Source organism: Hemiscyllium ocellatum, chromosome 6, assembly GCF_020745735.1.
Source record: "Hemiscyllium ocellatum isolate sHemOce1 chromosome 6, sHemOce1.pat.X.cur, whole genome shotgun sequence".
Lineage (NCBI taxonomy): Eukaryota > Metazoa > Chordata > Chondrichthyes > Orectolobiformes > Hemiscylliidae > Hemiscyllium > Hemiscyllium ocellatum.
The window spans coordinates 75,679,505-75,692,910 of NC_083406.1; the positions used below are offsets into that span (position 1 = coordinate 75,679,505).

A 13,406-nucleotide genomic window follows, 5' to 3' on the forward strand; every position below is an offset into this window, starting at 1 on the left:
GGTAATGCACAACTGGTAAAGATTTACGTTGGACAACTTATAAACAAAGACCTTCCAGTTGGTGACTCTGTCAAAAGGGAACTAAATTGTCATCTTACAAAAAATATGGAGGGTTACGCAAAGGAGGTAGGGTGTGGCACTAGATGAATTTTTCACTCTGACAGCAAGTACAGACATGATTAGACAAATAGCTTTCTCTTGTTCTGTAATGATACTGTGATACTGTGCCAGTTTGCTAAGAACCATCATAACAAACTGTAACATATCCAAAATTCTGTCACTTACATTCTGAACATAAGAAAAGGAAACAATGGTAGGTCACTCAGCCCTTTAAGACTGCTCTGCCATTCAATATCAATGGCTGATCCGATTTTAATTTCAATTGTATATCCCTGCATATCTTTAATAATCTTTCACCCCCTTGATAATCAAGAATCTATCTAGCTCTGCCTTAACAATATTAAAAGATTCTGAATCCACTGCCTTTTGAGGAAGGGAATTCCAAAGACTCTTATCTCTGAGAGAAACATAAACAGAAACTGCTGGAGAAACTTGAGTGGGCTGGCAATATCTGTTGAAAGAACGAAAAGTCAATGTTTCAGAACTTCATTCACTAGGACCCTTCTTCTGAAGAAAGATCACTGAACTCAAAATCTTAACTCTGCTTTCTCTCCACAGATACTGCCAAACTGTTGAGATTCTCCAGCAATTTTTGTTTTTGTTTCAAATCTTTAACATTGCTCTTTAAGCTATATCTTTCTTTTTGTTTCTTATTCTTAAAGCTATTCAAAATGGCACTGGATCATGGCAACAGTGGAAATGCTTTTCACTATATTTATTCACTGTAAAACACAAGTGACAATACAATCATCCATTCATCTTTGTTTTACTTCATTGAGAGAATTTTGTTCCCCTCATCTCTGTCTTATATGAGTGTCCCCTTATTTTTATACTATGACCCCTCGTTCTGGATTCTCCCACTCAGTCAAGAGCCCTCAGGATCTTACATACTTCAGTTAACTCACCTTTAACTTTTTTAAACTCTCAAGGATACAGGCCCTTTCCTCATAAGGTAATCTGTTCAATCTAGATATTAGTCTATCAAATCTCTCTAAACTACTTCCAACACATCAACATCCTTTTGTATGATGGACTAATATACATATACTACATATATGGGTCTTGCTAACATCCTGCATAACTGAAGCACAACCTCCCTAGTCTTGCATTCAATTTCTTTCACAATACAACATAACATTGTATTAGTTTTCCTGATTACTTGCTGTAATTGCATACTAAACTTTTGTGATTCATGCACTAACCCTATTCTAGAGCACTCTCTGCATCTCGGAATTTTGTAATCTCTCACCATTTAACGTTCTTCTTTACTATTCTTTCTGCCAAAATGGACAATTTCAAACTTTCAGTATCCCATTGTGGGGTCCTCAAGGCCTCTTTACAACTCACTTTTTATCTAGTCTTCTGTCATCCGCAAATTTAGCTACCATCACTTCGGTCCCTTCATCCAAATCATTTACAAAACTGTAAAGACTTGAAGTCGCAGCACTGACCCTGTGGCACACCATACATAACATCCTGCTGGTTAAAAAAACAACCACTTATTCCATCTCACTGCTTGCTTCTCTGTCACCCTTTTCTGTCTTCATCAAAGCTAAAAATCCTTTCTTCATTTACAAATCCCTCTGTGGCGTCACCTTTGAGATCAGTAACTTTGAGTGAAAGGTAGACAATGCAAAACTCAATACAGTGTATGACTTGTGTGTGTTCATGCCAGAAGTGTATTACCAACATTTCTGCAGGTGGGCTGTATAGTTGTCATGAAACCTAATGCCTACTTTAGGCCTCAATCACCACATGACTATGTCACACAGCAGTTCTAAAGGCTCCAACTGGTTAGAGTTTTTCACTGGACTGAACATGGAATCAAGAGGAGCAGGGGTTTTCCTGCCAAGTTCAAATTAAGATGACACACACTGACAGCCACCATGAATCTTCATGACTCCTCACTTCCCTGTCTCAGGTCAGCTGTTATCTCAGCCAACTTAGTACTTTCTCAATGAGACCAGCTGATCAACTTTCTTTGATCTTGCTGTCATCCTCATTACACAAGCATTGAACCTGCTACTCTAGTATTTCATCTTACTGGACTAAAGTTCATTTTCTAGGCTTTTCTTCCAAAAGTTATCTGCCTCCCAGGTCTAGCTGCCTTTCACAGAAAGGAACTCCTGAGTGGTGATGACAAAGCAGTTCACTGCCTAGTGTATCTTGTATTATTAGTTGTGGGAGACATTTCAGTGACACAAAACATGCATAAAGGCTCAAAAGAACGTCCTTTTGGAAAATTCATGTTAAATGCCAGCTTTCTCTTTATCCTAACTGCATTGCTTGGTAAAGCTTTTACTAATTATGGAAAATTGTCCAGGAAACAGCTTAGCAAATAAAGTTGAAAATTTTAGTTTATTTTATAACAAAAAATAATCCTCTACAATTCCCTTTCTCAAGCAATCTTTACATTCCATCAAGACAAAGAGCACATCATAATTCTAATTATAATAATACATACAAAAAAATTAAAATAAGCTGTTTGAAATGCTATATATATATTTAAAAATAAGTTGCATTAAAGTATAAGAACTGCACTTTAGGAAATTGTGTTCTTATTACACAAGAGCAACATCAATATCCCAGGATCCTGCAGAATTTGTCTAAAGACCATTAATCCTTGCAGTACTGAAAGAATACTGTAGCACAGCATATTACTAAACAACCCATAGGAAAACAAATGATGTCTAATCTTAAGAAAAAACAAATGTCATCTTAAGAAAATCACTTTTTGTTTCTTATTTATTAACTTCTAAACGTGAATATGATTGAAAAATCTCAGAAAAAGGTGCTTTTGGATATGAATTTGAAAGATAATATTGCATTAATTTATAAGGTGCAGACAGCTTCATAGGTACATGATCTTAAGCAGGCAGTAAGCTTGCATGTGAATTCCTTCTGTGCAATCGACTCCATTAACCAAATAATTTGTAATTACAGTGCTCAAAGTTCAACAAAATTTTTCACCATTAATTCTAAAAACTTTGCGTGATTCTAAATGGAACAGTCAAAGTTCAATAGATTTTAAAGTTACTCATAATGGAGTCATTTCAAAGTCTTTGAATTTTCCAGGATTTTCTGTCACTGCCAAAAAGAAATATCGTTTTTATTAAAAAAAACGTTGCTTCTCCACATAGTATGCCTTAAAGGTTATTGGCAGTAACAATGGCGAGTCACTGTTGTTGTGAGCACAAAATGGCATAACTGCTACTTATTATATATCACAACCATTAAAATGGATGTAAGTACTGACCTTATAAAGTAGCTAAAGTAATTGTTTGCTTCCCTCAGATTAAGATTTGAGTTGAACAGGTGAGACATAAAGACCTGGTGACTTTAATGGACAATCATTGATTTGGATGTCTATTACTTGAAGACTATTGGAATTATAAATGAGAATAGAAAATATTAGACTAATTATATTTTCCTACAATGGAATGAAATGGAATGATTTCAATTTAAAACATTTTGCTTCAAGCATTGTTTCATATAGTTATTAGCTACATTGGAGTGTATTCTATTGATCCATGAGGCATTCACTCCTTCTATTGATGGATATTCCTCATATTTGTATAAAAAACTTGAAGATCAAGGTATGTTTTACAATCGGGCCTCTTTGAACCATGGTACATTGCCAGTACTTTAATTAAAACAAACTTCATTTAAAGAAACAGGCTTTGCTTCTTACGAAGATGATTGTGAAGGTAAATCATCAGGCATTACACTATGTATTACAAAAGAAACAAAAGTGATGTAACAAACAATAACAAAAAATTAGTTTCCTTGGACAACAATAAATGAAAGACTTGTATTATATTTCAGTAGGCTTGCAAAGGGTTGGAAGAAAAGCATTTAAATATCATTTACATGAAAGTAATTGAAAGAAATCCAAGCATTAACAAACATTGCCTGAGAAACTCTTTAACCCTAAATAAACTTAAAATAGCGCTTTGTTTAAAGCAGTTTCACATTTAATCTGAAATAGTTGTTAAAATGTGAAACTTTCAAGGTGCTTCTGAAAACAGTAAAGCCATATCTGTGGTTAACTTCCTTCTGCAACATTCAATAATTACTCTATCCAAAAACGTTGCTTTATGATTGACATGCTCTCAGACTTTAATCCAATAAATTGATCGAGATGATATTCTGAACATTAAAAAAAAGTTGAAGATTGTCTTTGCATTAAAGCTGGGTCGAATTAATAAAACTCAGTTTTATAATGTTCTGACTACAATAAGCAAGGCATTATGAAGAAAGTCTGGCTGACACAATGCTAGTTAAAGAATATATTCAAGCATAGCAGTTGATTACTTGCTGTAATGTTGAAAAATAGCATCTGCCAACAATCATCTGTACACAAATGCAATTTTGCTAAAAATAAAGGTCCTTAACAGCCTCTATCAGCAATTCAGTTCATAATTTATCGGGGTGGCCTGGAACTGCAGATGCAGTCACAGCGTTCATGATGCTCCAATTGGATGTTGACAAGACCCATGTTCTTGTTTCTGCCCCTCCTGCGTGTTTGACCCGGCTCAGGGATAAATCTCAACACCTGAAATAAAATCATACAGACTTCCAGTAACTGTTTGATTGCTTTAACATATTCATGAGAAATATTGATCCTTACAGTGAAAGACTACAAAGGTAAATATTAAACATACAAAATTGAAAATAAAGTCATATTCTATTCATGGCTGATCTGATTTGTCAATCGTCCCTTTTACCCCCTTGCTTAACAAGAATAAATTCTTCTCCAGCTTACAAATATTCTCACACTGCTTCCACCGCCTTTTTAGAATAAAAGGGTTCAAAAAGACTTTTAACACTGATAGAAAAGAGTATTCACATCCCTACGCTAAATAAGCTACTTTTTATTTTTAAACAATGACCCTAATTATAGATCGTCCCACAACAGGAAAATCCTTTCCACAATCACTCTGTCAAGACCCTTCAGATTCTCATATACTTCCGTCATGTCACCTTTTGTTGTTCTAAAGTCTTGTGGATGCAAGCTTATCTTATCCTTTCCTTTCCTCACATGATAACACATTCCTGGTGAGTCTATTAAACCTACTCTCAATTGCTTCTATGTACTTGCATTATTGAATGAATAAGGTGACCAACACATGGTCCAGAGGTTAGTATCACCAGTACATTGCATGCCTTAAGTATAACCTCCCTACCTTTTATTATAAAATTACCCTTGCAATAAATGTTAACATTCTACTAAATTTCCTAATAACTTGCTAAACCTGCATACCAACCTTCTATAATTCATGCACTAGAGGCCTCAGATCCCTCTAACTCTCAGAGTACAGCATTCCCTCATCATATTTAGATAACATGCTTCTTTTTATTCTTTCAGCTAAAATGGACAGTTCCATACCTCCCACGTTATATTCCATTTGCTACATTATTGAGCACTCACTTTCTACATCCTTTTGTAGCTCCCTTATGCAATTTTCACAATTTACTTTCCTAATATTCTTGCGTCATCAGCAAATTTAACAACAATACCTTTGGTCCCTTCTTACAGAGAGGGAATTGGGTTGAATGCTTGAAAAGAGTATGCGAGGAGAGCAGTCTGAGAGACAGAAAACAGCACAAGAGTGGAGTCTGAACAGGGAGCTTTTTCCTGTAGTTGGCTCTTAGTTTTGGTACAGGGTGAATATTAATTGGTGAGTACTTGTATGTTTCTGTACTATTTCTTGTACGTTTCCTCCAAAAGTCCAAAGATGTGCTGTTTGGAGGATTGGCCGTGCTAAGTAGTTCATAGTGTGCAGGTTAGATGGATTTTCCTTGGGAAATATAGGGTTATGGGGATGGTGTAGGTCTTGGTGGGATGTTCTTTGGTGGGTGGATGTGGGTTTGATGGGCTGAATGGCCTGCTTCACATTGTAGGGATTCTATGATGGGAATGAAATTGAACAGGCTGCTCACTGAAAGAAAATGAGGCAATGGACAGCTAATTTAAACATGAAAAGGCCATTTGCATTAACCTCCCCGACAAGTGAAGCAGCTACCAGATCAATATTGATACCCTTCTTGTGCCTCTATTTCAGTATCTAGTTGTTTACCCAATATTCTATACCCTACCTGGAAATTCAATGTTTGAAAAGAGTAGACCTTGTGTGAATAAAGAAAACTGCTGATCGCTATCCTAAATTTGTTTTTCAGACGTTTAAAACTTTCCCCCACTTGATCAGATTACATAATTTAAATAACATATTACAAAAAGGGTTCAGAAAAGATTTACAAAGCTGCTGCCAGGCTTGGAGGGTTTGAGCTAGAGGGAGAGACTGAATAGGCTGGGGTCATTTTCCCTGGAGCATCAGAGTCTGAGGGGTGACCTCATAGAGGTTTATAAAATCATGAGGGACATCGATTGGTTGAACCATCAAGGTCTTTTCCCCAGGGTTTTGGAGTTCAAAATTAGAGGACATAGGCTTAAGGTGAGAGAGGAGAGATTTAAAAAGGACCTAAAGGGCAATGTTTTCATGCAGAGGGTGGTGCGTGTATGGAATGAACTGTTAGATGAAGTGATGGAGGTTGGTACAATTACAACATTTAAAAGGCATCTGGATAGGTATATGATTAGGAAGGATTTAGAAGAATATGGGCAAATTGCTGGCAAATGGGACTAGTTTAATTTACAAAACACACAACACCAGGTTATAGTCCAACAGGTTTATTTGGAAGCATTAGCACAACCACCTGATGAAGGAGCACCACTCCAAAAGCTAGTGCTTCCAAAAAAACCTTTTGGACTATAACCTGGTTTTGTGTGTTTTGTAAATTAAATAACCTGGTGTTGTGTGACCCCTACTGCCATGATTTTTAACTTTGTCCCCCCCAGGCTAACACCAGCTTTTCCAAATCATAATTTAATTTAGGGTATCTGGTTGGAATGGATGGGATGGACCGAAGGGTCTGTTTCCATGCTGGACATTGCCATGATTCTATGTTGCATACATAACACCCTTAAATATCTTGTGTTCCTCTAAGACACAACCTAATCCTCATTGAAATTTGCAAATGTAACTGCTTCTCCTCTTCCTGTGAACAGAATATGTACTACATCGCAATAATAAAATGAAGTGTCTAATTAATGCCCATTGGCATTATTTCAGAGTTGTAGCATCAGAGAGATCTATACCACAGAAAGAAAAGGCCCTTTGACTCATCGAGTCCACACTGGAAAACTATTAGCTATTATAATCCCATTTTCCAGCAATTGGTCCATAGCTATGTATGCGTTGGCATTGCAAACATACATCTAAGTACTTATTGAGGGTTTTTGCCTTGACCACTCTTGTAAGTAGTGAGCTCCAGATTGCCACTACCCTCTGGGTGAAAACCATTTTCCTTACACCCCCTCTAAACCTTTCGCCCTGACCTTAAATCTATGTCATTAGCCATTGGTCCCTCCACCAAGAGAATTATTCCTTCCTGTAAACTCTGTCTATGCCCCTCATAATTTTATGCATCGTATCCTGATCCCATCAATCTCCTCTGCTCCAAGGAGAACAAACCTGATTCATCCAATCTCTCTTCCCAGGTAAAACTCTCCAGCCCAGGCAGCATCCTGGTAAATTTCTCCTTCTCCAGTGCAATCACATCCCTCCTTTAATGTGGATTCTAGAACTGCACACAATATTCTAGTTGTGCCCTAACCAACATTTTACACAGTTCCAGAATAACTTCCTGGCTCTTAAACTCTATGCCTCAATTAATAAAAGCATCTATCCTATATGCCTTCTCTGCCACTTTATCTACTGTCCATTATTATTTAAAGGGACCAGTGGACAAACTCACCTAGGTCTCTCCGATCCTTGAGGCTTCCCAGGATCCTACCATTCATCATGTAATCTTGTTTGTCTTTCCCAAGTGAATCCCCTCATACTTATTTGGATTGAATTCCATTTGACACCGATTAGGGAATCTGAGCAGTCCACCTATATCCTTCTGTAATCTAAAGCTACCCTCCTGACTATTTACCATCCCAGCAATTTTCATACCTTCCACAAACTTATTGATCCATTCTCCTACATGTAAGTCTAAATCATTTACATATACTGTATCACAAACAGCAAGGGCTCCAACACTGATCCCCATGGAACCCAACTGGACCCAGTCTTTCAGTCACAAAACAGCTCGACCATTACCCTTTGTTTCCTGCCTTTCAGTGAATTCTGGATCCAATTAGCCAAATTTTAAGCCTGCCAGACCACTCAGAGCCTCCTCTCTAACTATGCTAATTTCTTTAAGTGTATCACTGTTCTTTTCCTTGATTTCTATATCCCCATTGACCCTCTCATTCGTGAACACTGACACAAAATATTCATGAAGAACCCTACCTACATCCTCTGGCGCCATGGACAAATTAACAATGTGGCCCTTAATATATCCTACTCTTTTCTTGGTTATCCTTTTAGCTTTAACGTACTTGTAAAATAACAAGATTTTTGTTTATTTTACCTATGTTATTTCTTATTTTTGTTCTCCTAATTTCCTTTATAAATTTCTCCTTGCACATTCTCCTGTTGTTTTGAGCACTTGATATGTGCCATAAGCCTTCCTTTTTCTCTTTATCCAGTCCTGTATATCCCTCAATGGCCAAAGTTTACTGGATTTAATGGTCCCACCCTTTATCTTTATTGAAACAAACAATGCTGGGTTAATTGTCACATGGTTGGCATGGACAAGTTGGGCCAAAGGCCCTGTTTCCATGTTGTATACCTTTGTGACTCTATGTTGGCCATACAGGGGCATATTTTCTTCTTGCATACATCCCACTGCCTTGTTATAGATTTACCTAAAAACATCTGCTCCCAGTCCACTCTGGCCAAATCATACTTGATCTTATTAAAATCAGCCTTCCCTGGTTTCAAACTTTGATTTCAGGCTCATCCTTGACCTGAAATGTCTAAAGCCTTCCCTCCTGTACAACTTCTCAGCTACATATCCATCTGGACTAGCCTCCGATTTCTACACTCACTGGAATATGTCAACAGAAGTAATCCAGAGATTACTCCCATTTAAAAATCTACTTCTTAGCTCCCTAAATTCTGTGGTGTTCTCTGTAAATCCTGCTGTACATTTGATGATGATGGCAAAAATCTAAGAGAAATTGAATTATCACATATTCCCTCATATTCCTAGGGTCTCAAGTTGTTTTCTGATAGAATTACAGTAAAATATTGAGGAACCCATGTGGAAATTCTACCTGTATACTGAATAGATCATGTAAATCTTAGAATGCCTGAGCGCTGCACTTTGGATGCTGCCTGAACTGCTGTGCTCTTCTAGCACCATTAATCCAGAATCTGGTTTCCAGCATCTGCAGTCATTGTTTTTACCTCTGAGAGTGCAAGGCTGATACCAGTGCGATCAACTGCATGTAAGTAAACACATATAAAGAGTTTGAAGGTCAAGGAAAGGGTAATACCTATACCCACTGCAACCTATTCTGGAATGTTGTTTTCTTGTTTACAAAAAAGCCTAGAGAGAAGTTCAGGCACAAATTCTCAAAGTGCCATGAGCTATATAACATTGAGACACAATGTATGAATAATAAAGCACTACAGACAAAGCTTTATCCTCATCGTGGAGGAGCGAGGTGTTGATTCAACATTAAGTCATCTGTTTCCGAACTAACCTGACAAATAATGCAGATTGTAATACTGCAGCTGAAGCTAAACTATCACATAACTATTTGGGAAGATTTCAATAGTCTTGCAAATTAAGTCACAATGAAGGAAAGGTCACGTAAAGACACCGCCATCAAGAAACCATGTTACCGTGGCATTAATTATAGTTTCTGCTGTTTTACAGATCTGTTTCTAGTGTAAGTGATGAATGAAGTACAATAGATAAGGGTCACAGGACTTGAAATGTTAACTGTGCTTCTTTTGCACAAATGCTACCAGACTTGTGGATATTCTCCAACACTTTCTGTTTGTGTACAATAGGTTAGGGTTGTCCATTTTGCACTTTTGAATCTCATTTCATATGGGCAGTTTTATTTAATATAAAACTTAAAACAAAGTTGAATATATACAAATATGTAATGACCTTAATTAGACATATCTGCTGAAAATGAACTTAATAAACAAAGCTCAAATAACAATATGATTCATGCAATTTGGGGAATGTATAAATAAGAACATGAAGTGCTTATAAATAGCGCACTCATTTACCCAGCTGGACAATTTGAAAACATTCCACATTACACATAGTTACAGAAGAATTTCAAGAATGTCAAACAAATGTGAGTGGATGGCTTTGTTGAGTTATGGCCAATTTAAGTCAACAAACATGTTTACTAAATCTTATTGATGTTTCATGTGTTATGACGGCTTGGAGATTGTACAAGTGTTCTTTCTCTGACTTCTTTGAGGGCTGCTAATGACCAAAGAAATTCACATTGATGGACACAAGACCAGACAATACTATTATCATTAGAAAAGTATGCTTCAGTGACTTTGTATGGCAATCAGATGTCGTCTGTTAATTGTGGTCCTATCTAGTGTATGTAAGTTATGTATTTCACAGGTATTTATGTTGCCGTTGGACATGTACTGAGACACAGTGACTTAAACCAAGTGCATGGGTACTAAGTGGAGAGCTAATTCTTCTTCGGCGCTTTTAGAGGTACTAGAGGTACTTGAAAACAGATTTCAACACTTGTACACATACATCTGAAATGCTTTTTCTTAAATGAAGGAAATATTGATTTAATTGTCACATTTCTCCCCTTGCCGTTTCAATGCAAGGAAGCAGTGCATGACCCAGCTGCTACAATGCACTAAGAATTGAGATTACTTGTTAAAGTTCAGAGGTATAGAGGAAATAAAACACCAGAAATTATACTGGGGGAAGGTTTCAGTGTACCATATATTTTTAAAAAAAGCAAGGCTGTTTGTCAATTAAAGGTTTAAGATTTTTTGAAATAAATATTTGCATGTAGAAAACCTTTTGTGCTACTTAAGATAGTGCACAATTATACTACCCAATAATTTCGCAGCTTTATGTAAATTACATGTTTTGTGCATCAAATTATTTATGTCTATATAATTAAGACCAACAAAGCTACTGTCTAAATGTGGTTGAAGTTATGAGGCTAAACTAGCTTGCTGCCTATGGGCACTCTAAACGTTAAAATACTAATGGCCCATTTTCTGTGAAATTAAGTGGTGCAGAGTCCAGAGATTCTTTTTTTTTGATTAGATTAGATTAGATTAGATTACTTACAGTGTGGAAACAGGCCCTTCGGCCCAACAAGACCACACCGACCCGCCGAAGCGCAACCCACCCATACCCCTACATTTACACCTTACCTAACACTACGGGCAATTTAGCATGGCCAATTCACCTGACCCGCACGTCTTTGGACTGTGGGAGGAAACCGGAGCACCCGGGGGAAACCCACGCAGACACGGGGAGAACGTGCAAACTCCATACAGTCTGTCGCCTGAGTCCGGAATTGAACCCGGGTCTCAGGCGCTGTGAGACAGCAGTGCTAACCACTGTGGAATAAACAAAATGCATTTGTACACACTTCTTATTACTTTTATATTTTAAATCTTGTTTTGTACAGAGTAGTTTGAAATTGTTAAAAGATTCATTGGTTGATTAATAATTTGACATGACACAAACTGAACACTCCATCAATAGCTGCAATTATTGTAACAGATGCTGATAAAGCTTTGTTTTAACATGCAGGCCAGCATATTGCATGAAAATTGTCGAAACATTTATTTTCTTGTGTTCAAAGTTCAGTTATGTCAGATAAAAATGTCGATGGCTGGAATGTGTGATCTCCATTTTTATACCAACATAGAATGAGAAAATGATACCTAAATTGTTGGTCATTATGGGATCAATGTACTTACGTTGTTAAAATTAACTGAAATGGCAAAGCTAAACAACATCCAGGATTGGACTGATAAATTGCAAATGCTATTCACACCACACATAAGTGCCAGATGATGACCATCTCCAAAAACAGAGAATTCAATCATCTCCTCTCGACATTCAAGAAACTGAACTAGACTAGTCATATAAATGCTCTGAATATAAGAGTAGGTTGGAGGCCAGGAATTCTGTAACAACTAACTCACCTCCTGACTCCACGGTAACTGTCCACCAAGCACAAGTTAGGAATGCAAGGAAACCCTCCTAAATGCCTGCACAAGGGCAATTTCAACAATATGTGAGAAACTTGACAACACCCAGAACAAAGATGGGCACATTTAATATATGCTCACGTCAACACTGACACAGTAACAGCAATGTACACAACGAACAAGATGTAATGGAGCAACTATCACAGGCTCCTTTAATAGCAACTTTGAAACCACAAATTCTGACCACTATAAAGGATGCAGGTAGCAAATACATGGGAACACAGTCACTTGTGAGGTCTCCTCCCAGGCATGCACTATCCTGATTTGAAACTATATGGAAGTTCCTTTACTGTCAAAATAGGATCAAAATCCTGGAAATCCATTCCCAAAAGCCCTGTGGATGTCCCCACACTACAAAGGCTGTAGTATTTCAAGAAGGCAACACACCATTTGGGCAGTAAATGCTGCTCTAACAATAAACATTTTTTAAAAAAATAATTTAAAAGACAGGAATATTTTATGTAGTGATTTGCAAACCTCAGAACCAAAAGTTTTTTTTTTATCAATTCATTCATATATGTAAAACAGGGAAAGTAACAGCTAATTACCAAAAATCAAGGTCCATAAACAGAAATAAATAACCCCTTTATGTAAAGTTTGTTAAAGAACAAATGTTAGCAAGGGCACAGAGAAGAACTCACCTGGTCTTTGAGTTATACCATAAAATATTTCATCTGAGATAGAAGATGAAACCTTGTACACCAATTATAGCATTACACCACAACTGTCCCTCCATACTGCATTGAAGTATCTGTCTATATTATGAACAGGACTCTCTGGAGGGGAGTTTGAGCCTACACCTTTCTGACTCAGAGGTTAACAGTACTACCACTGAACCATAGCTTCATAAATTACAAATTAGACTCTTCAGAACTATTGTGAACAGTCATGCTAACGCTGTTGGTAGGCCGGGATAATACAGGGAGGTAACTTTCTGAATTAATCCTGTCCTCAATCATCTAACTGTTCATTGAATTTTTGATATGTTGAAAATTGAATTTCTTTCAGTCTCTTGCATTTAGGATTTTGCCATTCTGATCTGTAATCACCATCTTTCACATAGATTGTTAGACCTTTAGATAGATTTTCTAGACA

General features: G+C 37.1%; 1 protein-coding gene across 3 annotated transcripts in view; it reads right to left on the minus strand.

Moving 5' to 3' along the window:
• Positions 1 to 2,502: 2,502 nt before the first annotated feature.
• Positions 2,503 to 13,406, minus strand: part of pdgfd (platelet derived growth factor d) — a 180,012-nt gene continuing 169,108 nt past the window's right edge. For all 3 annotated transcript variants that reach the window (XM_060826050.1, XM_060826052.1, XM_060826051.1), the window contains one exon: positions 2,503 to 4,675. In XM_060826050.1, coding sequence (XP_060682033.1) covers positions 4,544 to 4,675 — 132 coding nt within the window. In that variant the 3' untranslated portion in view covers positions 2,503 to 4,543. The remainder of the gene's footprint in view (positions 4,676 to 13,406) is intronic.